At 44.1% G+C, this 26,389-nt stretch overlaps 1 protein-coding gene across 1 annotated transcript in view; it reads left to right on the forward strand.

The window, feature by feature from the left end:
* The window catches only part of Snx30 (sorting nexin family member 30), a 90,577-nt gene that overhangs the window by 28,772 nt on the left and 35,416 nt on the right, over positions 1–26,389 (forward strand). The window contains exon 2 of the mRNA XM_051187900.1: positions 18,502–18,693. Within this exon, the coding sequence (XP_051043857.1) occupies positions 18,502–18,693 (192 nt within the window). The remainder of the gene's footprint in view (positions 1–18,501; positions 18,694–26,389) is intronic.

Consider the following 26,389-nt stretch of genomic DNA (forward strand, 5'->3'; position numbering starts at 1 on the left):
TGAGAAGAACATTATTTGAGAAGATCCTGATTATTTTAACCTTTAAAAATAATCAAATTTCCATTAGTAGTCATTGAATATATCTCAGTACTTGGATTTCCATAGTTATCAACTAATATTAAAACTCAGATTTGTTCTGTCCATTTTGGACTGACTGGGGGAGTTAGTCATCAAGTTCTTTGGACGGGATCTATGTTGTACAAGGTTCTCTGGGGATGAGAATCCCTACCTTCATGCATTAACACTGAAAGTTCACATCAGATGGGCTATCCACAGTGATGTCTGACCACATGGTTTACATCTAAGTTCAGACACTGGTAGGGTTCTTGGTTAATTTTTCCAGAGTCTGGGAGATTGATGGAGACCAGATGGAGCTGCTTATTAATGGCCTATGGACCTTCTCTGGAGCTGGCTGGCTCTGAGAGTCCCTCAAGTAGCAGCATGGCTCAGTTTATTTCTTTGACCCTGGAGGAGTAGGAGTTCTGTTGTTCTAAGAAACATATGGAGGCTGATGGTGGCCAGGGGCTTCCGTATATGCTATGCTGTACATCCCACAGTCAGAATATTTTGTCCAGTTGGTACAGATTTAATGAAATCTCTGGGATGTGAGAGGTGATGGTGCATGCTCTGGGGTGCCACACCCAGTTCTGTGTTCCTGTGCCTGTCACTGGTGTGCAACTCCAGGCTCGTGCTGTAACCTCCTTAGTTCATGGTCTGCCCTCCCAGTGGTCACATAGGGATAATCTCCTTTCTGCTTGTGAGGTACTCTAGGGATAAGTGAGACTTGCACGTGAGTGACTTATTGCACACTGTCTGACCCAGAGCATGCTCTTAGAGTACTTTACTGTCCTTCCCTTGATTTGTAGCTATTTGTGAAATACATACAATTTTCTCTGCAAACAAATTGTTTAGCCTTAAGTTTGCTTTTATTTGTCTTTTAAAACATTAATTATTATTATTTCATATTTTGAAACAGGGCCTCTATATCTATGTGTAGCAAGACTGGCCTGGATCTTGCTGTGTAGCCTAGGCTAGCCTCAAACTTGCCATCTTCCTCCTTGTGACTCTGGAGGGCTGTGGTTCAGGGGTGTACCACCATGCCCAGTTCATTTCTGTTTTGTGAGTCAGCTGATAGCCCAGGCTCCTGGGGGGCTCAGCTGGACATTTTTGCTCTCTTCTCGAGGGTGGGTTCAGGTGTTCCAAGGATGCTGTATGATGACAGTCTGTAGACTTTGACCATCCTCAAATGGATGGTGAGGTCCCAAGGTGAGGGCTGTTGGTGTATGGCAGTGGAAAAATGGCTCAGATTGGGCGTCAGTGAAACAGACCATTGAGGAGAAATGGTCTCTGGGAAACAGTTCTCAGTGGATCAGAAGAAAATGGCAAGTACTACCTGTCCTTGGCGTAAACGTTTGCTGGACAGTTATTTTGGCAGTGCTTGCCCTCTAGTACTAGGGATGGAATCTGGGGAGATTATGTAGGGTTGTTGCTGACTTGGACGTCATTTGATTTTGCCTGAAGGACAGGACAGCATTGTATAGTCCTCTGTAATTTACCTGTGATTGAAATACAATTTCCCTCTGGTTTGGTCTATTGTCCCCTCCCCCCTCCCCCTGGGAAGTATTCAAGAGACTATTCCAGTCTTTGTTCTCACCATTTCTATTGCAAGAGCATATGCTAAATTCTAATGAGAAGGAACTGGGCAGATAGTGGCAGGTGGATTCTAGCAACCTGACCTAAGCATTGAAGACCCCTCATTTAACCTTCCTCTCCTAGCATCTTCAGGGGAAATGGGTGGTGTCTGCCTGCCCTAGCTTCTCCATCCACTGCTGCCTGTACTGGCACTCCCTCTTTTTTTCCAAAGGGTTTCTGAAAAGCTTGGACAGGACCACCACTTTCCTGCTATCCTCTGTGGAACATTTGTCTAATTCCTTCTTAAGATCCTGGATGCTGGAGCTCATCTACTTTCCAGGCTGTATTTCCTGCCACTTCCCTCCCAAGAAGTCCACACCCATTCAGGGTCTGGTCTCCAGCGATGCAGCTTTCTTTGGAGAGCTGCCTTTCTCTTCCACCAAAGGACACTTTTCCTGTTTCTGGACAGTTTACACCCACTCTCAGTATCCCTGTGCAACCAGCTAGTGTGAGGGAGTCTAAGGGGCTTGCTTGGGGCCTGACAGCCCGCTGGAATCTCAGCCACAGCCTTCTGCCATCCTGTTGAAGAAACAAGTCAAAAATCATCCTGCAGTATTCTCCAAGAGGATTCCTTTCCTCCTCCACTCTGGACTACAGGTTTTCTCCTCGTTTGTACATTTATCACAGTATATCATGTTGCCCTGGCTACGCAAGATCCCTGCACTAGATTCCCCTCAGCTTGTTTTCTTCCCCAGAATAGCACCTGGCAGTCATCAAGAATGCCGTGTTTGAATTAAATACATGCACAAATAAATTTTGCTTCTTCATATCCTCTCATTTGTGGTTTGGGGGCCTACAGCACCTGTCAATTATGCCACTTAAAATCCTATGTGTGGAAAACACCTGTATTTTGGTCTATAACATAAATAGGGTGTGATAATTATTTTGTCTCTGCCATCTCATAGAGACATAGTCAGGCATTTTATCACTAGAAGAAAGGTGCTTAACACATGTTTAATTATATGTATTTTAGAAATGTAACCTTTTAGCTAAATTTTGTCCAACAACAGGTGTACCTGGGAGAGGTTTTGAGGAAAGTGTGCTCCCACAATCTGTTAATGCCTTTGTCTAAGCAGCTTAACTGATAATAATCATAGTTTTCAATTTTGACAGCTGCTATTTTCCTGTGTCATGTGAAATGTAAATAAAAGCATCTTCAGCAGGTGTGGTGGTGCACACCTGTAATTCCAGCACCGGGGAGGCCGGGTCTGGGTTGCCTAGGGAACCAAAACAACAAAAGGACACAATACTTTTAGAAATCCTCACTGTTACTAATCTCCTGTATAATGGCTTCAAGACAAGTTTGCGAGTCTCTCTCTATGGGTGAGACCCCATAGCCACTGCTAAGCCAACATGAAGGGGTTATCTTGTAATGCAATTTAGAGACAAGCTTATAAGATTTTGTCCTCAGTCTTTCCTTGGGCTTCTTCTTTTCATCTGTCTGCGTCTGTGCCATCTACTGTCAAGTTAGGATTCGGATCACTGGTCCCTCTTTGCAGAGTTCATTTTTGCCGCCGAACTCAAGAATGGGCCTGCCAAGAGGACAGGGCTGTGACCGGTGCAGCCCTGTGTTTCTTTACAAAAGGGATATGTTCTGTGGAATATGTTTCTAGATGATTTCCTGATTGTATGAACATCACGATGTGTACTTACACCTAAGTGGTGGTGGATTGTGCTGTGTGAAACACAGCCTGGACACAGGCCATCTAGCTGTACCGTGTTGAATACTGTAGGCAATTGTAACAGTAGGATTTGTGTGTTTGTCTACCCACAAGAAAAAGGATGTGAAACATGATATGAAGGGTACAAAACAGCAGCCGGCTGGGCAGTACACAGAGCTCAGTGAGTGTGGATCTGTAGGACTGGCCGCTGCTCTGGGGTCACTGGTGACCGGCTGACTGCATCTGCTCCACCCAACAGAGTGTAGCCTATGAGCTCTGTGCGCTCAGGCTGCAGTAAATGGATGCAGCATTAAATTTGGTGACAACTCATTTTGCTGTAATAAACTTACAAAACCTTTTGACATATTGGTTAAAAACATTTAGCTTAAAACACAAGCTGCTTTCTCTTTCCTTTTGTTTCCTGCTTCGATGAGTCCTGGGGATTCGGCCCAAAGCCTCATGCATTCAAGGTTAAGAACTTGCTTTTTCTCTTATCCCTTAATGTTTGAAGACTTTATTGCTGCATTATTTGTGTGTGTGTGTGTGTGTGTGTGTGTGTGTGTGTGTGTGTGTGTGTGGCAGTCAGAGAACAACTGGTGGGAACCCTGGGGATTGAACCCTGGTTGTCAGACTTGGCGGCAAGTGCGTTTACCTGATGAGCTATCTTGCTGGTCCATCCTAAACATTTTTCTCATGACCAGACTCTTGGTGCAGTGCTCTTTTCTTTTCTAGTGACTCAATTAACCATGGACATTAAGGAAATCACCCTTGTTTGGTCTGAGTCACATTGGTAGGGATGTGGGGATTAGATCTGGAGCAGCCATGGACTAAGTAGGTGAATCTCCAGGCTGGGCATCCATCTAGACTTTGGGGTTGGATATGTGTATTACATGGGTGTATGCTGGGCTTCTAAAGCAGGTGTCCAGGGCACTGTGTCTTCTGCCTGTGCAGTTCCTAGGAAAGCATCTTCTCTTCTGTAGCTCCTTTTAGTAAGATGTAGCTTAGAATCCCTGAACCATTGCTGAGCACCTCAGAGGTGATGCTGAGAGACTCCTGCCCTTTACATGTGAGGAGAAGGAATTGCAATGAAAACTGACCTTAGGAAGCATGGCCTGTTGGGATACAGTCACACACTTTGTTCCGGGTCAGCGTGTTCTGGCCTTGTGTTAATTTTCAGTTTGGCTTGTGGATTTGAAGACATCCTACTGCTGCAGCTGTAGGGTGTGTATGTCACAAATCTTGAGTGTGAGGGTACCCCACCAGAGGGTGGTTTCAGTTGTGTGTCCAGAAGTAGTGGTGTGTTTCTTTTTCCCTTCTACATCAGAAAGGCAGTGTAAACTCTGTAATCCTCCTTGCCCATAGGCAGTCTTACAACCCTGTAAATTATATTCTGTCTTCCAAGGAAGGATACATATGTCAAATGCACAATTTGATTCATCATTTTTTGCCTCTGAGATGTCCACAAATTCTAGAGACAGTGTGTTTTGTAAGAGAGTGGTGAATTTTTGGTAGTGTATGATAAAAGGATACTTTCAGTCATCCTGGAAATATGGATTTTAAAGCACACCTGAGAGATGAGAGCTGTTAAGACCAACTTCACAGTAGCATCAGATGCTTGCCATTGGTGTGCAAGTCTGCCTTGTCCTGTTCCTTGCCTGAATGGCTTTTGCCCTCAAGGGAATTTGGTCCAGGGTGATGATTAACCCATAAGTATTTGATCACACAGAACATACTAGTATTTTGGTTCTTCTAGACCCCTGTTCTGACAACCAAGAAAGTTCTTTGCTAGCTTTTTGGACATACCTGTGTGGCGACCGAATTTTGTAAGATGAATGAAGGGCGGTTACAAGGGTTGGGGACTGAGCAGTGGTTAAGAGCACGTGCTGCTCTTGCAGAGGACTAGGTCAGGTTGCCAGCACCCCTGTGGATGCTCATCTTAACTTCCGTTCTAGGGGATTTAATGCCTTTTTCTGGCCTCCAGGCACTACACGCACATGGTGCATAATCATGCACGAAGCCAAAACATTCATGCACATAAAGTAAATAAATAGAGGCTATACTAGGACCTTCTTCCGTATAAGGAGACTTGAGTTATAGTTACCACCTTAGCTCTCTCTGGCAACATGTAAAAAATGTCTCTCTCTCCCCCCACCCCCTTGCAGGGAACCAATGACAAACCATTTAATTAGCTTAGTGATTGAGTTTATTTTACTTAACAGGGTTGTAGGTGACCCCTGCATAGCCCTGTCATCAAAAAGTCTCATCTCTCCCCCACTCTTCACCCCTTCACCATAGCTGTATAGATGGGAGTACCCCTGTAGTTTTATCCTCTGTGTGTTCTAACTGATGGGTGTGGACCCCAGGATAGCTGTTAAAGGGGCCTGACACAAAATTGTAAACTTACTAAAAACTTGAGTTTTTTTGTGTGTATGTTTTTTTTTTGGGGGGGGGGTAACTTGATTGATGCTTCTTGAGTCTGAACTGTGTGGATGACAGCTTTGTGCTGGAACAGCTGACTGAGTAGCTCTTGGATCTTGTGCAAGTTGGGGCAGAATTGAATACAGCTGGGAGGGAGGAGGGAGTGGCTCAAACCTCAGATGAGGGTGTAACGACCCCCCTTCCCTGGGACACATGAGTAGCCCCTGTCGTGAAGGTCTCTTTTGGGTGGTCCCCATCCTCTGATAAGATGCCGGTGGCCGTTGTGCTTGGGGAACAGTGCTCCACGAGTGTGCTGTTGCACGGCCATAGGTGAGACCTGTGTTCCCTATGTCACTTGAATGACCTCGTGCGTGGCACTTCAGAGTCCTTTCCTTTTACTACAGAACAAACAGCCATGATGGCTTCTGGAGGGTTCTATGCCCCAAGGCCTTGTGTGATGTGGGTGCAGAAATGCCAGCGTAAGAACGAGCGTTTTGCTCAGGTTTGGGGCTTTGGTTGGCAGGATCCTGCGAGCAGGTTGGAGGTGGGCATAAAAGAGCTGGTTTTTAGGTGGAGTTGTGTTTTTAGGCAGAGTTGGGAAAGCTTACTTGGACTTTGAAGTCAGCCTGGTGACACGTGCATACAATGACCAGGTGAAATACCTGAGGAAAGCAAGTTAAGGGAAGGAGGGTTACATTTGGCTCATGGCGTGAGAGGGCTCCGGTTCATCAGGATGGGAAAGGCATGGAGGCAGGAGCATGCGGTGGCTGGCCACATTTTATCTGTGCTCAGGAAAGAGAGATGAACGATGCTGCCCAGCTCCCATTCTTTTTATTCATCCCAGGGTCTCAGCCCATAGGACAGTGCTGCCCACACTGAGGGTGGCTCTTCTCACCTCAGCTAACCTAACCTAGAAACTTCCTTACAGACATGTCCTCAGGTGTGCTTCCATGGTAATTCAGCGTTCTTTCTCCCCCCCACCATGGCGATCACCTTCCGTGGTGATCCTAAATTCTGTCAAGTTGTCAGTCAGGACCATCCATTGCACCTGTAGTAGCTGTCTTCTTGCTGTGGCCCTTAGTTATTCTTTGTTTGTGGACAAGCTTTTGAAAATACTTCCCTTCCTTTAGTGGTGGTGACTCCTCAGCCTGGAATGTCCAGACTGTATACCATCCTAGCCGTGTTTTTCCGTTTGGCAAGCATCCTTTCTTCTCAAGCTGTTGAAGCAGCCTTTGCTCTCACCCTTTGATACACAGAGTACTGTTTCAACCAATTTTGCTTTGTATCATTGTTACAGGTTTTGGCATTCATACCCCAGCTAGACTGAGTTGTTTAAACACAGATGGTCTTGGTACCGTGTTTCAGTAGCCCTGCATAGTCTCTTCGTCTGACATCTCTGAGATGCTCACTGTTCTTGAAATAATCACTCTTCCTTAGAAGAAATGTAGGAACCATGTTTAAATTAATCTGAGAGTTAGACAAAAATCCTTGCTTCTAAGAATGCCCAGAGTCAGGACTAAAGTCTTGAGATCCCTTCAAGGATCCAGTAACAGATATGGAAAACTTGCCAAAGCATGTGAAGTGGGGCTCTTTGATTTTGAAGTTCATCTGAAGGGGTTCTGCAGGGTCGATGGATGCAATTTACAGGGCAGCTTTCTCGAAGGAAAGCCAGGGAAACAGGTTCACTTTCTAAAAAGCCTTGCCAGCCTGTAAGTGTGGACACAGGGAGCCTGGGAGCCCATGTATAAGGAAGATCTGTCCCATAGGAAATGCTCAGCACCCAGAGCAGGAAGGTGTAAACTCCTCCTGGGTAGGACCAGCCTGGAAAACAGACTGAGACCGTCCCAGAACTTGATGGATGTGTGCAAACAGTTGTGGAGGTTCTGGAGAGTATTTGACATAGTGTCTTTAGGGCAGTGGTGGGGAAGCTGAACCTTTTGCTACTACTACTAAGGAGGGAGGGTCAAAAACTCCAAACAGTTAATGTCTTTAACATTCTCTACTGTTTGTTTCATCATTTCCTCTCTACATTTTAGAAAATTATACAGAGATTTTTATAATTATATGCACTAGTCAGCTTTACTGAAGTAACAACCCCCAAAGCTCAAAAGTTTGCAACAAACATTAATTTCTAGGCCACGTTGTGTTTTCTGGCTGTGAGTCAGCTGCACTCACTCATCCCAAGTCCTAGGTTTCTGGGGACATGGTAGGCAGAAGAAAGAGAGCAAGAGGCTGCTCTCGTTTGTTCGCCATTGGCTAGAGCAAGTCACAGGACCTAGCCCCAAGCCAGTAGTGTGGACTGTTTTCCTATGAGAAACTATTGTTTATGATCTAATAACACTTGCCTGGAGACCAGAATGCAAAGCTAGTCACAGCTGAAGCAGCCAGACAGTGGTGGCACACACCTTTAACCCTAGGACTCAGGAGACAGAGGCTGATGGATCTCTGTGAGTTCAAGGCCACCCAGGGCTACATGAGAGTGAGTCAGCCTAAAAGAGAAACAGAGCTCAGGTCTTTAACCCCAGCACTAGAGAGCAGGGCACTCAGTATTCAGTCTTGGACAATTAGTCTTCAGCCACGTTGAGGACAGGATCACCCCAGCCTTGGGAGTAAGAGCTCTCTCTCTCTGGTGGCTTGGCTGCTTTGCTTCTCTTATCTTCAGCTTTAACCCAAATATCTGTCTATGGGTTTTTGTTATTTGTGCTACAGGAAAGCATTTGGTAATAGTAAGAATGTGTGATCCTCTCTCTCAGGAGGGGTCAGTTCCCTTGGGTGTCCACTGACTGTCCCCTTTGTCATCTGCTGTTTTTTGCTTAATAATATTTAGTAAATTCATTGTTTGCATTTATCATTTCCAGATGTGTTAAAGACATTTTTCTGCTGGGTGTTGGTGATGTACTCCTTCAGATCCCAGCACTCAGGAGGCAGGTGGATCTCTGTGAGTTTGAGGCCAGGCTGGTCTACAGAGCTAGTTCCAGGACAGGCTCCAAAGCTACACAGAGAAACCCTGTCTTGAAAAACAAACAAGCAATAACAGCAGCAAAAAAGAAATTCTCTCACTGTTACTTGTATTACATTTCTGTTAATTTGGGGACACTTGACTTGCCATGAAGCAGTGAGGCTGATCACTGCATGTTTTCAGAGCATCACTGCCTTGTCCCCATCTTCTAGACAATGGCAATACTGAGTGTCAGAACCTTAATTCTGGAGCTGGGTGAGGTGGCATGCACTGGGAGGCTCTTGAAGTAGGAGGGTCAGGAGCTCAAGGTCATCCTCATCCACATGGTGAGTTCTGGGCTAGCCTGGGCCTAGTGAGACCCTGCCTCAGCACTGCTCTTCCTTGAAGAAGGCTCTTCTTTCTGACTTAGTAGATGTGCCCCCAGTGTCTCACAGTTTGCTGTGTTGTGTCATTATGACCGAGATATGATTCACACAGGATGAAGTTTCAATATTGTCAACTGTACAGTTGATTTGTAGTGTGTTCATGCAACCGTGAAACCACCATCACTGTCTAACTCCAAAATACTTTTGTCATCATCCCCATTGAGCCACCAGTCCATGTTCTGTGCCCCTTTCAGGCCCTGGCAACCAGAAGTCTGCTTTCTGTGTCTGAGGACATCCTGTGCTTACAGTTAGTATACATGGATCATAAAATGTGTGGCCTTTTGTGTTTGGCTTCCTTCCCTTAGAATAAGGTTTTCACAGTTCATTGCTGATGTCTCTGATAATACTTAATATACTATGAACTTTCCTTTTCCAAATCCTTAATTTTACTTAGATTTTAATAGAGTGGCTCCTGACACCAGTAAACAGTTTGGATCTTGTGCACGTGGTTGCCATCAACATTCCATCTGCATTCAGTTCTTAGTGTAGTAATTACATCAGTGTGCTTACTGTTGAATTCTTCTTGCTTTCTTGGAACTCATTTGTTTTGATCTTAGTACATTATTTTTTTTAAAAAAAAAACATTGCATATTTATTGTGTGTTTAGGGCCAAGAGGGGGTGGAGATTCATGCAGTGCCACAAGTGTAAAGGTCAGAGGGTAGCCTGTGGGAGTTGGCATTCTAGAATATGTGGGTTCTAGGGATCAAATTCAGGTTGTTAGGCTTGGTGGCAGGTGCCCAGACCCTTACCCACTGATCCATCCCAGTGCCCCTATTCTTTCAAAAAATTATTTTTATTTTATGTGTAAAGGTGTTCTGTCTACATGTATGTCTGTGTGCCATGTGCATGCAGTGCTCTTGGAGGCCAGAAGAGTTGTTGGATCCCTTGGAATGGCAGTTACAGATGGTTATAAGCCATGATGTGGGTCCTGGGAATTGAACCCAGGTCCTCAGGAAGAGCAGTCAGTGCTCTTAACCACGGAACCTTCTTACCAGCTCCCTGATAGAGTCTTTAAAATTTTTAAAAAAGAATTATTTAATGACTTTTTGTATATGAATATTTTATCTGCATGAAGTATGTATATCACATACATGCCTGATGGGTACCTTGGAACTGGAGTTACAGATAATTTGGGGCCACCGTGTGGGTGATGGGAATCAAACCAGGGTCTTCTCAGCAACAGGGCCTCTTAACCACTCAGCTATCTCTTTAGCCCCCTTGATATATTATTTGTAAAGATGCATTATAAATTATTTTTATTTATGTTATGCATGTGTGTGTCTGTATGTGGGTTTGTGTACGTGAATGCAATGCCTGAAGAGAACAGAAGAGGGCGTACAATTCCCAGAGCTGGAGTTACAGGCACTTGTGAGCCACCTGGTGTGGGTGCTAGGAACTGAACTTGAGCCCTTTGGAAGATCAGGCAGCAGTCAAGTGCCCCTAAAGGTTGAGCCATCTTTCCAGCTCCCATCTTTTTAAAAAGTTCTATTAAGAGCTGGGGATGTAGCTCAGTGATAGAGTTAGGGCTGGGTTCAGTCCCTTGCCCTGTAAATTAATTAATTACATGGATGGAGCTGGGTGTGTTGGCCCATTTTATGACACTTCATTACATTTGATAAAACTAACACAAGCCATGGCTTTAGGTGTTACTTTATTGTTGCTGTATATAGTTTCTTTCTTTGTCATGGTACATTGCTAGTAGATTATTAGTTAACAAGGTGACTTGGAAGGTTTCTTAAGTGTCTCAGAATATTTGAATGAGGTAGCACTTTTTGAGCTTGCTAGGCTCAACTGTAAAACCACTGGGACTTTGTAGTTATTGTCTCCAGGTTTTCTGTTTCTGCTTAATTTCACTTTGCTGCATTTATGTCCCTCCTTCCCCAATGCTGCCAAGCTTGTGTGGCTTTCTGGACTCATTGGTGTACTTATTGTAGTGCATTTATAACTTATAATCATATGTAGAGATAAGATCTAAATAGTTATTATTTTCTTTTTTCTATATTGTCAGACTTTGTAAGTTTTACTTTATCTAATCCATCTTTAAAAAGAATTAAATTTTAGTTTTGTTGTTTTTAAATGGGAGCACAAAGTAGATGTGGCCTAATGTGTTCATTTCATGGATAAAGCTTTGCATACATATATTTATCTGCTATGTAAACTCTCTGCCTCTCTTTATGTTTGTTTTCTTGGGTCAGAATGATGAGATAATGCAGGCTTAAGACTCTTATTTTCTTTTTGGTTGTTTATGCATGTCTGGTGTGTTAATAACACAGGTCTGCTATTGGCCTCACATCAGAGCAGGTGGATTATTGGCTTGTCTCTGTTTCTGTTTGATGTTGCTAGAACTGTCGTTTTGGATTCTTCACTTGAACAAAACAGGAAAAGGATGGGGGAAAAGAAGGTAAGCCCTGACATTCCGGTTAGTGACTCGTCTCGGTGTCTGAGTTCCCAGTGGGCTTATCTTCTGTGGCAGAGACCCACATAAGTCACTGTTTTCAGCTGTGTTTGACTGGACTCATCAGCCCCTAAAGATGTACCAGAAGCCTTGTGGGAAGGGCACCCCCTGCTGGAGAGCCTCACAGAGTAACTGTCATGCTTTATGGTCCTTATACAGCATCTCAGACAGAAGCCTTCCTTTATCTTACTGTCCTGCGTACCACATCCTGCCCCACTTCCAGGCCCCTACAACTGCATTTTAAAATTAGGGTGCATATGAGGGTTTTGGATAAAGACATTTTCTACTTCTTTGCAAGCCTCAATGACAATTACATAGCCTTAAAAACTATTAAAGGTGCTTCTCAGTTCCCTTTTCAGCAGAGCCCCAGTCATATCTACTAGAAATTTTAGAAAGCCTGGCACTTGGGTGGCGCTTTCTCCTGGTTCCCAGAGCCACATTGCTTTTCTTGTTATTTGTTTCCCCATTTCTTTTTGTCTCCCATCCTTTAGATGCTAGGTTAGCATCTAGGGCTAGGTTGGGGAAAACGTAAGCTGTAGTGCTTAACTCACTGAGATTGTCTAGAATTTTATAATTTTTTAAATCTATCTTTCTGTTTGTCTAGGTTCTTTCTATCTAGTTTTTTTTTTTTTTAAACTGAGCCTTGCTTTGTAATGCAGACTGACCTCAAACTTGAAATCCTCCTGCCTCTGCCACCTTAGTACTAGGATTACACACATCCTCCTCTATGCCCAGCTTGGATGTATAATTTTTACAATGAGTGTATAGCATTTTGTCTGTCTTGTTACTGTAAACACCATCAGTCCTGGTCATTTTCCAGGTTTTATTGTGTTCCCTGTTCTGTTGAGTATCTTTGACAAGTCTGTTTTTGAGATTATTTATCCCTTTGAGTTGATTCTCCACAGTGGGTTTAAATTGAACTTAACAGCAAAGTCATCAGTCATGAGTACTCTGTTGGATTTGTGTAGGACACATTCATTTTTCAGGTGTCTGTAGTTCACATGACTTAGGACAAACTGGGCAGGTACAGGCTGTGGACAAGTGCTGTCCTTTTCTCTTGTGAGTGGCCTTGAGATGCTCTGCCGGGCTTTTCTGAAATGGGGTCTTTGTGTTCCTCACATTTCCCCGGTGGTGTCAAGTGAGACTATGTTATCAGGACTTGTGTTTTCACTGCATCCCCATTGGATCCCAGTAGATGCCACTCTGCTTTTATGCACCTCACATTTAATATAACAAAGAATCTCTCCAGGGGTCTATGTTAACTATCTTGCCAACCACAGGCCAAAACAGATCTTGAAAAGGAAATTCCTTGAACCAGAGGAGTTTGTGAAGCAATGCAGTTATCTGTGTGCGTGTTTCTTGGGTGTAGGGCAAGAGACGGGACAGAGAAAGGGATGTTCTTACAACTACAGGTGAGTGTTGACATTTTATAGCAGTGAGTGATTTTTTGTTTGTTTGTTTTTAGAGACAGGGTTTCTCTGTGTACACCAGCTGTCTTGAACCTCGTTCTGTAGACCAGGCTGGCCTTGAACTCACAGAGAACTACCTGCCATTGCTGCCTGGGTGCTGGGATTAAAGGTGAACACTACCATGACTGGCTGCAATGAATATTTTTTATGTGTTCATCAGCAATCAGTTACCACAGTTCCCAGGGGCTATTGTAGGTAGGCACTGGCATGATAAAATCAGTAAGAAAATGAATTTGAGGTACGAATCATGTCTGCATTGTGAGTTTTCTTTTTAGTAACAGTGATATGCCTGTGGTGAGCCCAGCCCCCAGTTTATAAGGAAATGTAAGGGTACTCAACAGACAAATGAACTTTGTTTTTATTCTTTTAAACTGAACAGAACGTGGCATCTTACCATGTTTCCATTGCTCACACACATTCCTCCAGTTACTTTCTGTATTCTGACCCTATGCTATTGTACCCTTATTGCAAAGGAGAGAACTAGAGTATCATCTCAGCACTGGTAGAGGGGCAGTGTGGCTCAGGTTACCCTTGGAGGTGTTCTCACTCTGCAGGTGCCTATTGGGCATCTTCTGTTGGTAAAAGATCTAGTTGGGTCATTTCTGAGACTCATCCGTCGTCTCATTCTTTCAAGTTCCCACTATATGGCTGGTCTTTGCTTTCATGGAATTCACAGACGAGTAGTGACAGTCAAATCAGAATATGTAATAAAAGTTCAAATATGATAATCCTGCCAAGAAAACAAAGCTGGAGAAGGAGTTGAAGAATGATGAAAGGCTATGGGGTTAGTTTTAGGTTTTAGTGGACTGAGAAGACCTCTCAAGTGGGTATCATTTGCGCAGCAACATGTATGAAGGGAGGGAGTAGCCACATTGGGATCTGGGAGAGAGAGCACATGTGCAAAGGCCCTGAGGCCAAGGCCAGCCAGAAGGCCAGTGATCTGGAGCAAGAGGAAGAGGGGGAGGGAATGGTGGGGAGGAGGACTAGTATTGCTCATTCTGTGGGAGTGAGTTTTGACTTTGTGTAATGGCATGGTTTTGAGAAAAATTTTAAAGAGTTATTTATTTATTTTATGTATATCTGCAAGTGTGCTTTCATGGCTGCAGAGAGCATCCGATCCCATTAGAGATGGTTGTGAGCCACCATGTGGTTGCTAGGAGTTGAACTCACAACCTCTAGAAGAGCAGCTAATGCCATCTCTCCAGCACCCAGTTTTGAGAATTTTAAGGAAGGAAGCAGCATGTTTGATTTATATTTCTAAAGTAAATTTTTTTTTTTTTTACTTTACTGTATAGTCCTAGCTGTCTTGGAAATTGCTTGCTTTGTTTGTTTTAATATATATATATATATATGTATGTATGTATGTATGTATGTATGTATGTATGTATGTATGTGTCTGTGTGTGAATTTGTGCACATGAGTGCAGGTACCTGAGGACACCTGAAGATTTCAGGTCCCTTAGTGCTGGAGTCCCAGGCAGTTAGTTTTGAGCCACCCTATGTGCATGTCCTCTGCTAACATCAAGTACTCAGAACTCTCTTGCCTTGGATTTATATTTATCTTAGAAGCACCCTGGCTGCGTGATGGAGACTGATGGATGAGAGTACCTGCTCCAGTGTCTTCAGCTCATGTTGGTCATAGATGGTACTGCTACCATGAGATTTGCTTGTGACTGGGTTTGATTGCCTGGCCCTTCCTATACTGGTCAGGGCATTTCTATTCCTCAAGGTTACTGGCTGAGGTCCCTAGGTCAAACCTAGGAGAGCTGGTATAGAGTCTCTGTGGCTCAGGCAAGAGAAGCCAGATAGATGATTACACTAGCACTTGCACACACATGTATACATGCTCACATAGGGGGAAGCATTGTTTGTGGATAAGTCAGTTGTATAAACGAATGATTTAAAAATATTTATTCTTATTTTATGTGTATGTATGTTTGTTTTCCTGCATGTATGTATATGTACCACATGTGTGCACCACTTGTGCATGGTGTCTGCAGATGTAATAAAAGAACTTTGGATCCTTTGGAACTGGAATTACAGACAGTTGTGAGCTGCCAAGTGGGAACTAAACTTTGGTCCTCTGCAAGAGCAGGAAGTGCTCTTAACTCCCGAGCCATCTGGACAGCCTCTAGATCAGTGACTAAAATTGATCGTTGCTTCAGTACAGATGCCTTCCAAGTGTGGAGAAGAGCAGGACAGAGAAAGAGAGAGGGAGGGAGGGAGGGAGGGAGAGGGAGGGAAGAAGGGAAGGAGAGAGAGAAAGAGAGAGAGAGGGAGGGAGAGAACATCTAGCATATTTGGCAACATTGCCACCCCTTTATGGGGTGGATTTTAAACAAAGTCAAAGTATATGACAACATGGTGGCTTCCAGAGTTAGCCAGGCTAGATCACAGAAGACCATTATTGAGCTGTTTGACTTACTTGGACAAGGGTTTGATTTCTGTATTTCTTGTGCAGTGATTAGCCACTGACTGAGCTGTTCTGAAACCAGTGCTCTAGTGTTGATAAATGTAAAGGTGGGACCTTGGGGAGTCTAAGAAAGTGGCTTTCTTGTAGTCCATGTTTAAAAATTTTATGGAGGGGGCAGTGCTACCCTGACTATCTCAGAGTTCCGGAGACCATGTCTCCTCACTGACCTTCAGACCCTGAGTGTGATACTACATGCATGCCCTGTAGTATAGATGCTCAGAGAAGGCCAGCAGGTCAGCAGCAGCTATAGCAAGGCTCTGCCTTCATATCCACACCACACCCAGCTGGCCGCTCCTCATGCTGCTCCACAGTTGGAAGCATAGCTATAAAGATTATTGTGGAATATTAGTTTAACTGGGTAAAGATGTGTTGCATTTGTTTTACCTTGCCTGCCTAAGGTACCTGATTGGTCTAATAAAAAGCTGAATGGCCAGTAGCTAGGCAGTAGAGGGAAAGACAGGGCTGGCGGGCAAAGAGAATAAGTAGGAGGAGGAATCTCGGCTGGAGAGAAGGCAACAAAGGAGAAAAAGGGTGATATCTGGGACCAGCCAGCCAGGCAGTGGCTAGCCAGCCAGACATGGAGGAAGGCATACAGAATGAAAGAGAGATTTAAAAAGCTTTAGGTAAAACGTAGGTGAAGAGAAACAGGTTAAATTAAGTCACAAGAGATAATGACTGGACAGGCATAAGATAAGGCTGAACATTCATAACTAAGAAGTCTCCATGTCTTTATTTGTGAGCTGGTTGGTGGCCCAAAGAGAAAGCCTACTACAAAAGATGGCACCCTTTTAATAGTTACAGAAACTAATTGTTTTTGAGGCAGGGTCTCTCTATTACATAGCCCCAGCTGTCCTGGAACTCACTATATAGACCAAGCTAGCATTGAACTCACAAGAGGATCCACCTGCTTTAGCCATCCCAGTGTTAGGATTAAAGGCACATACTGCTGCACCTGGCAAATATTTTGTTTTTGACATAGCCTTGAGTGTGTGATTAAATGATCTGTAGTTGGTGCAGATGGGAGGCAAAGGGGAGAACCTGTGGTGTACGTCTGTCACCCACTGAGCCTGATGGCATTTCTCTTTACCCGAGGCCATGCTTTCTTCTGCTGTCTTTTTTTTTTCTTCTTTGGGATCCTCTGGTCAGCCTTAGCTCATGAATGTGACTGTTGAGCTGACTCCTAGGAAACAGGTCTCAGCTCCCAGAGCACTTCCTTGACCCTACCCTATGATCTGGGGTCACCAATGCCTTTCCATTGGTATCTTGTCACTTTCTTAGTCATTGTATCCAGTGATTTCTGAGGAAATACTCAGAGATCTTTCCATCTTCTGCTAGACAGGGGCTTTGTTCTCGTGTTGAGTCCTAACACAACAGGGGAATTGTGAAACAGGGCTTTAAATGTTCATGGCTTTTGTCCTGGTTAGGGTTTCTATTGCTATGAAGAGATACCATGACCATGGCAACTCTTATAAAGGAAAACATTTAACTGGGCCTGACTTATGGTTTCAGAGGTTTAGTTCATTATCGTCGTGGTGGGAAGTATGGTGGTTGCTGGAGAAGTAGCAACAGCAGACAGTAGGAAGAGAGTAATGGCAAATGTCATTCGTAAATATGTTTCTCATACTGTTTAATGAATAAAGCACTGTTGGCCAATAGGAAGCTAGATAGGCGGGACTAGGAGACAAGGAGAAAAGAGGAAGTAGTAGGAAAAAGTCAAGATGGAAGACGAAGAGAGCAGAACCGCCGGTCCCCTCTCTCCGGTAAGATGAAACCACGTGGAAATACATAGATTAACAAAAATGGATTAATACTTAAGACAGAGCTAGCTGATAAAAAACAAGTAACTGGCCAACAAAATTATATCAAATATAGAGTCTCTGTGAGTTATTTGGGGCTGGCACGGTGGTGGGACAAGACCAGCGGCGGGTGGAAAAACCTTACTCCTTACAAGAGAGGGACACTGGGCCTGGCTGGAGTATTTGAAACCTGAAAGCCCACCCCTGTGACATCCTTCCTCCAACAAGGCCACACCTACTCCAACAAGCTTCTAATGGTGCCTCTCCCTATGGAGCCTATAGGAGCAAGCCATTTTCTTCCAAACCATCTTTTAAACAGCCTTTTAAAAATACTATATTTGCAAAAATAACAGAACAAAATAAACAATAACAACAACAAACACTGGACAGGAGAATCTCTTGAGTTCAAGGCCAAGCCCAGTCCACAGAACAAGTTCCAGGACAGTCAAGGCTACACAGAGAGACCCTGTTTCAAAAAACCCAAAATAAAATAAAATATAAATTATTTTGTAAGAAATTCTTAACATGTAGTTTATCCTGTTAGCCTTAGGCCTTCATCCCTTTGCAGTCAGTCATACTGTCCTCCCTCTGATAATCTCTTTAATCATTTTTTTTTTTTTTTGTTTTTTACTGTGGAATTTTAAATACGACAGAGGACAGATGGTACGATGGGCTAAGATCTAGTTAGCTTTTTGTCAACTTGACATAAGCCAGAGCCATCTGGGAAAATGAGCCTCAATCTAGAGGACACTCATCATTTATTGGCCTGTAGGCATGTCTGTGGGGCACTGTCTCAATCTAGAGGACACCCATCATTTATTGGCCTGTAGGTAAGTCCGTGAAGCTCTGTCTTGATGAATGATTGATGTGGGAGGACTGAGCCCACTGTGGAAGGTACCACCCCCTAGGCAGGTCATTCTGGAGTTTATCAGAAAGCAGTCTGAGCAAGCCAGTAAGCAGCATTTCTCCATGGCCTCTGCATCAGTTCCTGCTTGAGTTCTTCCTCTGACCTGTTGATTTGAGACACATGGAGTGAAAGAGGCACGGCGCTTTAGAAGTTGTCTTCGAGGTGTTTTTCAGCGTGGCTTCCGCAACTGTGGTTGATGAGGTTCTCATTCATGTGATTTGTGAGGCCGTTCTTTTCTTCTTCCAGGACCTCATTTTGCCCAATGGTGGTACTCCAGCAGGCACTTCGAGCCCAGCCTCTTCATCTTCCCTTCTGAACAGACTCCAGCTTGATGATGACATTGATGGTGAAACCAGAGATCTCTTTGTCACGGTTGATGATCCCAAGAAGCATGTCTGTACAATGGAGACCTACATCACATACAGGATCACCACCAAAGTAGGTCCCTTTGTTTCAGAATGTTGGGGTTCATACTTGTGCTGTGTCTTTGCTTTTGTCATTGGGCAATAGACACAGGCTATGGTCACCTGGGGGAGGGACCCTCAATTAATGGGATGCCTCTGTAAGACTGGCCTATAGGAAAGCCTGAGGAGCATTTTCTTAATTAATGATTGATATAAGAAGGTCCAGCCCAGGGTGGTACCACCCTGGGCAGATGTCCTGTAAGGTATAAGGAAGGTAGCTAACCATGAGCTGGAGAACAAGCCAGCAAGCAGCCTTCCTCCATGTCCCTGCGTCAGTCCCTGCCTCCAGCTTCCTGCCCTGACTCCCCTCGGTGATGAACTGTGATTGGGATGTGTAAGCCAAATAGACCCTTCTCATTCCCAAGTTGCTTTTGGTCATGGGTGTTTTATTACAGCAATAGGAGGCAACTGAGAACAATACTCTGGGCCTATTGAGATCCTCTCTCTGCCTTTGCTGTCTCTCCTCAGATTCAGGGAAAAAATGGTTATTATTAAAAGTTAAAAGAATGATGTAATAGGTTTTTATCCTGAGAACGAGGAGAAATTGTGGTTGAAGTAATTTAAATAGAACATTTAATTCCTGTAACACCTCTGTGTCATATGGTGGTTTTGCTTAATGTGTTCATCACAATATGCATGACTGTGTACCAGTCTAAGTCTCTGTGGTGGGATCAAGATTTGGTCTAAATGGAGTTAAAGACAGAAAATAAGGGGGTCTGAAGCTAATGCCTAGTGACTCTCTGCCATGCCATTTTCCAGACCGATAGAAGGTAGAGCACTAAACTGACTAGTTTTCACAGAAATCCTAAAAGGTTTATTTTTAGTTAAAAATTTATAGGTGAGGAAACTGAGTAACTTGTATGGGGCAAAAAATTGGTAACTAGGTCTCTCTCTCTCTCTCTCTCTCTCTCTCTCTCTCTCTCTCTCTCTCTCTCTCTCTCTCTGTTTTAGTTTTTCGAGACAGGGTTTCTCTGTAGCTTTGGAACCTGTCCTGGAATTCACTCTGTAGACCAGGCTGGCCTCAGACTCACAGAGATCCACCTGCCTCTGCCTCCAGTGTTCTGGGATTAAAGGTGTGCGCCACCACCATCCGGCTGGAACTAGGTTTCTAACATGAATGTGTTAAGACTACAAAGTTCATTTTCTTTGTTTAATTCTACTTGTGAAATAATACATTTAATCCTTACTCTTTGGGGGCATGGTGGGAATGGAATGCCTTGTACCCACTAGGCAAGTGTTCTACCACTGATACATCCCCAGACCTGTATGTATTGTCATTTTTTACTTTTGAAGTCTTATTCACATTTAAAACAGTATTATATTTTTAGAGTTAGAGCAGGGTTTCTTGGCTCGCAGTATTGACATTTGGGGATGAACTATTGTAGGCTGTGTTGTGATGCCCCTGGCTCTTTCCACTGGATGCTGGTAGCACCTTCCACTCTTCTCCAACTCCAACTTGTGACAATGAGTAATATCTTCAGACATTGCTAAATACTTGCTGGGGAGCAACATTGCTGCTTAATAAGAAGTTACTGATCTAAATCATCTTCTTACTAAGGAGAAAATCCATGTGTTTGTATTTTAGAATTTAAAAAGTGCTTTACAAAAACAAAACAGAAAGATATGAAAGTGGGAGGGAGGACTTGGTGAGGGGAGGGAGGCTTGGTGTGGGGAGGGGGACTTAGTGAGGGGAGGAGGGGCTTGGTGAGGGGAGGGAGGACTTGGTGAGGGGAGGGAGGATTGGTGAGGGGAGGGGGACTTGGTGTGGGGGAGGAGAGGCTTGGTGTGGGGAGGAGAGGCTTGGTGAGGGGAGGGGGACTTTGTGGGGAGGAGGGACTTGGTGAGGGGAGGAGGGGCTTGGTGAGGGGAGGAGGGACTTGGTGAGGGGGAGGGGGACTTGGTGAGGGGAGGGGGACTTGGTGAGGGGAGGGAGGATTTGGTGAGGGGAGGGGGACTTGGTGTGGGGAGGAGGGGCTTGATGAGGGGAGGGAGGACTTCGTGTGGGGAGGGGGACTTGGTGAGGGGAGGAGGGGCTTGGTGGTTAGAGAGGGACAAAAGGGGTAATGGGGAATGTTACCAGGATGTGCTTTAAGAGTGTGTGTGTGTGTGTGTGTGTGTGTGTGTGTGAAGAAATGCTTTAGTTAGGAAACCGTTCTATCTGTGTATTTTTCTTCCACCACAAACCACACTGCAGAAGGGATTACAGATGTTTAATGAACCTTTGTGGATGAACGTTTATGGTGTTAGTAGCTCAGATAAACTACATCTCTTCCTCACTGTTCAACTCCCCTCCTGTTTGTGCTGGGAACCGAACACAGGGCCTCACACATGCCAGGCACAGTGCCACTGAACTATGTTCCTGGCTTCATTTTTTACTTTTTTTTTTTTTTAATTAAAAAATAATTACTTATTTGGGGGCAGGGAGCAAGGTCTTGCTGTGTAGCCCAGGCTGGCCTCGAACTCTCGTTGATCCTTCTATGCCAGTCTCTGCACCCCTGAGATGACAAATGTGTGCCTCTGTACCCAATAAACATTTTTTTTTAATTGTAAAAGTTTTGTAGGTTCTATACCTGTTTAAATTCCTGGAAAGATAAACAGAATGAAATATGTTCACATATTTCTTCAACTTTTGTTGGGCGGGATTACTATATTTTAAAAATTACAGGAATAGTAAACTACATGCTCATAAAACGGAAACAGTCCCACAGACCGAATCCAGAGTGGAAAGCTCATCCTTCCCCTCGTCATCTGGGCGGTCTTCTCACCAGAAGCAAAGTTGCTGCAGCTTGGCCTCGCCTGCCTCTTCCCTTCATCTGTGGCACACACAAACACAGAACAAGCCTTGTGTAGGTTTGAGTGTGTTCTGCTCTCTCACGTCCCTTCTGCCTTCCCATGCCCACATACCTCCATGCAGCTTACTCTCTGGGTCTGCCTAATCATGCAGTGATTACATAATCACCCCCCTCCCCCCCGTGTGTGGACATTTAGACCTTTCTCAGGTTTTTAAAGTCACTGCACCCCATCTTTCTGTACCTGGCTCACACTTGAAGGCTTGCCTGTCCTTGTATATCTGCCCCATCATCCCCTGAAGGGGTACTCACACATGTATGATTCCCTCAGAGGTCCTAGGTGGTGTGCATATTTCCAGGAATTCTTTTCATTTGTTTACTTTTTCTTGGGGTGAACTTACTTTTCACCTTGTAGTCCGTAAAATGCAAAACCTGTTTTTCTTGACTTGCTGTTAAGCAGCCTGGTGACAGAGTGACTGCCTTGCTGGCACAGCAGTGCCTACCCAGCCTGAGAGTTTTCTAACACTGCTTGATTCCTGCACCCTGCAGTCCCCCCCTTCCCCACACATACACACATATACAAGTTAAAGCAAACCCTGCAACCCCCCATACAAGTTAAAGCAAACCCTGCAACCCCCCCCATACAAGTTAAAGCAAACCCTGCAACCCCCCATACAAGTTAAAGCAAACCCTGCAGGGCTTAACTGGTTCGTTGGCTAATGTGCCTGCTCTAACTCACTATCCTGCCTAGGCCTCTTCTCTCTCCTTTCTTGCCTACCTTTCCCCCTCTGCGTTCTTATTTCTGTCCTTGCTCCTGGGATTATTTGATTCCCTGTAACTGAGAAACTACTGTTTTCAGGTTCTAGTCCTGGCTTTTACTTGGGTGTGACAAATTGCTGCCTTATTCTTGTTTTTTTATTATCTCTCTCCTTGTCCTTCCGACCCCGAGAGTTGCCTGCTCTTCTGTTTCTAAAAGTGGACCAGGTTCAATATCTTGCTGATGTGTTTGCAGTGTTTTTCTTTTTTTGAAAGCTGTTCACATGATAGTGATATCTTGGAATGAGAGGGAGTACAGACGGGCTACAAGATCCTATTCCTGGGACTTGCATGCTGCTGAGGCCCTCAAGCAGAGTTAGTGGTCATTGCATGAGGTGCTAAATTTTAAGCCCCTTACTCCTCTAATGATGAATGTGGTGATGATGATTGAGACAGGGATCACTATGCAGGAGTGCTCACCCAATCTCCACCATCCACGCCTTCCTCTAGCACAGCACGGCCCCTGTAGTCCAGCAGCTCCTGGCTCTTTTCTGTAGGCTCTTATAAAGTCACAACAACAGAAATAACCATTGCTGACCCAATGTGCTATTGTCTATGTTCTTTCATGAAAACGAACACTTGTATTGACTGCATGACATATATCACTTTGTGCAAGTCCCAGGCAGCACGTTTTGACGTCACCTCTGAGACCACAGTCCTGTTCTCTTGTCCGCTGTTCCATTGTTTATTTTGTGCAAAGTGCTTTAAGTGTCTTGCTAATCTTTACACAGTGAAGTGAATATTGTACTATTCTTAGTTTTAAAATGGAGCTTAGTCACAGTGACATGAATTTAATTGCTCAGTGACAAGCAGCTGATGTCCTGTAGGACTGGAGCTTGAGTCCAGAGTACGTCTCCTGTGATGGCCAGTCTTCATTGTCAGATCCAGTGGATTTGGAGTCACCCCAGAGGCACACCCAGGGTTGTGTCTGCTGGTTATTACCAGCTCCTTTGCTTTAGCCAGTTTCTCATTAGATACCCCAGTAGTCTAGAGTGTGAATGCTGCTAAGAGGTCTGGATAAGGAGTTACTGATCATATGTGGACATTTGACTTAGTGACAAGGGTTTGGGTGAGTGTGGTTTGAAGTTGGTTAATGTGAATGGGAGGTAAGGGGGAAAGATGTAAGTGTTGGTAGCTTGGCAGTTCACTTGGCAAGAATATAGCGTCAATCAAGAACAGTAACTACAAGAGAGCACTCTGAATGGCAGAGAAGCTGTGGGCATACGTGCTTGCAGGCCTATGTATGAGGATGTTAGACAGAGCCTTGCTGACTTCAAACTTGCTGTGTAGTCTAGGCTTGCGTAGAACTCATTCTTTATCCTCTTTCCTTGGCCTCCCGAGTGCTGGAATTACAGATATGTGTCACTGTGTCTAGCTTACGTATTTTTATTTTTGAGAATGAAGGAGAATTAAGAGCCAGATGGACAGACTGGGATGGCACAGGGAAAAGTAGACATGGGATGAAGATCGGAGAGTAGGACAGGAGTTGCTGGGTACGTAAGGGGATGTGTGCTGAGGACAAGCATATGGCTTGGTCTCTGCTAGGAGAAGCATACCCTGCCCATTGTTCTGGGAAAAGGAAGGGGAGCTTGTCTTGTGGTAGGAAGTTAAGGGATCTGTGCTTATATCTGCAGTTTTCTCTAGGGCAGAATGACAAGATCAGCTGACAGGAACAAAGGGAGGTTAAGAAGTTTTCAAGGTTTCTATGCTTTTTAATAACTGGTGATGCAGAGAGTATTGAGGTTGCTTGGTGATGCAGGGAAGATTGAGGTTGCTTGGTGATGCAGGGAAGATTGAGGTTGCTTGACGGTGTTGGGGACCCTGTTGTAGAGTGTGTGCTGTTCTTTGCCTGATATTGCTAAATGCTCTGGTGTTACCAGAGGATAGTCTTAGCTTTTGAGTTTGTGGAAGCTAGCAGTTGGTAAATTAATTAGTGTTTTGACCACTTTCAATAAACCCACCATGGGTTCTGTTGCCATTGGAGGCTACTTTTGTACTGTTTAAATTTTTGAAAAGTCTATTCTAAATCTTTGGAATCTCACATAATTAATAGTCTGGAGGATGGAAGCTGCTCCTGTGTAGCGTTGGGTTTCCCGAGCCCTGTGCAGTCTAGGTCTGATGGAAAGGGAGACCTTTATAGTCGTGGGGTGCAGGTGCAGACTGTCCTGCTGGGTGTTGATAGGTTGTGGCTTGGATGCTGATGTTTCCAGAGATGACTAGAGAGGTGTTCATATTGGAACAGCAATGCTGCACTGCTATTCTAGCATGGTGAGTTCTTTACAGTCTCAGATCTGACTGGAGTGTTGGGCGACCTGTGATGGACACTGGGTTATAGAAACAGAGTGAAAGGACGATGTAGAGGTCCTCTCTGATGATGGAATTTGTCTGAGTGTCTGTCTCTCTGTTTGCTGATATTAGAGAATAGAAACCCCGGATTTCACAGAGGAAAACTGACTCTCCTGGCCCCTGGAGTTTTGTTAATCGAACTGTTTTATGAATTCCCGAGTCCTCTCCCTCTCAGCTCTTCTCCAGAAAGTTACAGCGATGCGCGTGGCCCACTTTCAGCAGCTCTGCAGTGTTGCGTGGCAAATGGTTGTACTGACCTCGCTCTTGCCTCCACTGTGCTAGACTCCCTGTCCTTGTTTTCCCTGTCTCTTTCTCACCGGCTTCTAATTTCCGTCATTTGATTGTATTTTATCTGTATACCTTTCATAGAACAAGCTGTGGTCAAAATGAGTAAGATACAGTCTGAGCCAGAAAAGAAAGATCTTTTCTGTTTTATGGTGATATTTACCTTGCTGGAGACAAGTATCTCCTGCTGTAGTACATACCCTGTGGTACCTTTAAAACACAAGCATTTTGATGGGGCTGGAGAGATGGCTCAGTGGTTAATGGCACTGACTGCTTTTCAGGAGGACCTGCATTTAAATGACTGCACTACATGACAGCCTATGACCATTTCCAACTCCAGTTCCAGGGCATCTGATGCCGTTTCTTGACCTCCTCGGGTACTAGGCACATAAATGGCACAGAGACATACATTCAGCAGACACTACACACCCACATTCACCCACACACTACATATGACTTGGTGGACAGAGTGTTTTCCACACATGGTGAAGACCAGAGTTTGGATCCTGGAACTCACATGAAACTGGACATGGTGCATCGGCAGACCCAGGGTTCCTACTATGAGATTAGAGGTTGAGGCAGGAGGATCCCCAGCAATGAACACCAAGAGACACTGCCTGATGGTCATGGAGGGGGCACACCTTTAATCACAGCATTTAGGAAGCAGAGGCAGGTGGATCTGAATTCAAGGCCAGCCTGAGCTACAAAGTGAGTTCCAGGACAGCCAACCAGGACTACACAGTGAAAGCCTATCTCTAAAAAAAAAATCAAAAACAAAAAACCAAAACAAACAAATAAACAAACAACACTTCTACCCTTAGGAGTTTTAGTGGGATTAAAGTATAGAAGCCCAATGATGTTTATATAACATTGTTTAATGATTTAAAAAAAAATCAGAAACAATTTAAGTAGGGACTAATTATGTTATAGTTACTCAGTTGAATATTGTATGTATGTTAAGTGATTTTAAAGATCTGGACACAAAGGTGTCCAGGATGCATTAAAATGATACAGAAACAATGAATATGCATAAAAATGCAAGTTTATAAATTTAAATATTGTCTATTTAGGACTATATCCATTTTCATATTTTTCATTCATTATGTTTCTTGAAGTTTTAAAATAAGCAAATATAACCTGGATCCAGATCCCCAGATACAGAAAAGTTTGAAGCAAAACACAGCTTCTGGGGCTGGAAAAGATGGCTTGGAGGTTAAGAACACTGGTTGATCTTCCAGAGGTCCTGAGTTCAATTCCCAGCAACCACATGGTGGCTCACAACTATCTATAATGAAATCTGATGCCCTTTTCTGGCATAAAGCCATACATGCCAACAGAATACTGTATACATAGTAAATAAAATAAATCCTTTAAAAACAAAACAAAAAAACACAGCTTCTACTTGTGTCTTTTGTTACCAAGTATTGATTTCAT

Source organism: Phodopus roborovskii, unplaced genomic scaffold (genome assembly GCF_943737965.1).
Source record: "Phodopus roborovskii unplaced genomic scaffold, PHOROB, whole genome shotgun sequence".
NCBI classification, from domain to species: Eukaryota; Metazoa; Chordata; class Mammalia; order Rodentia; family Cricetidae; genus Phodopus; species Phodopus roborovskii.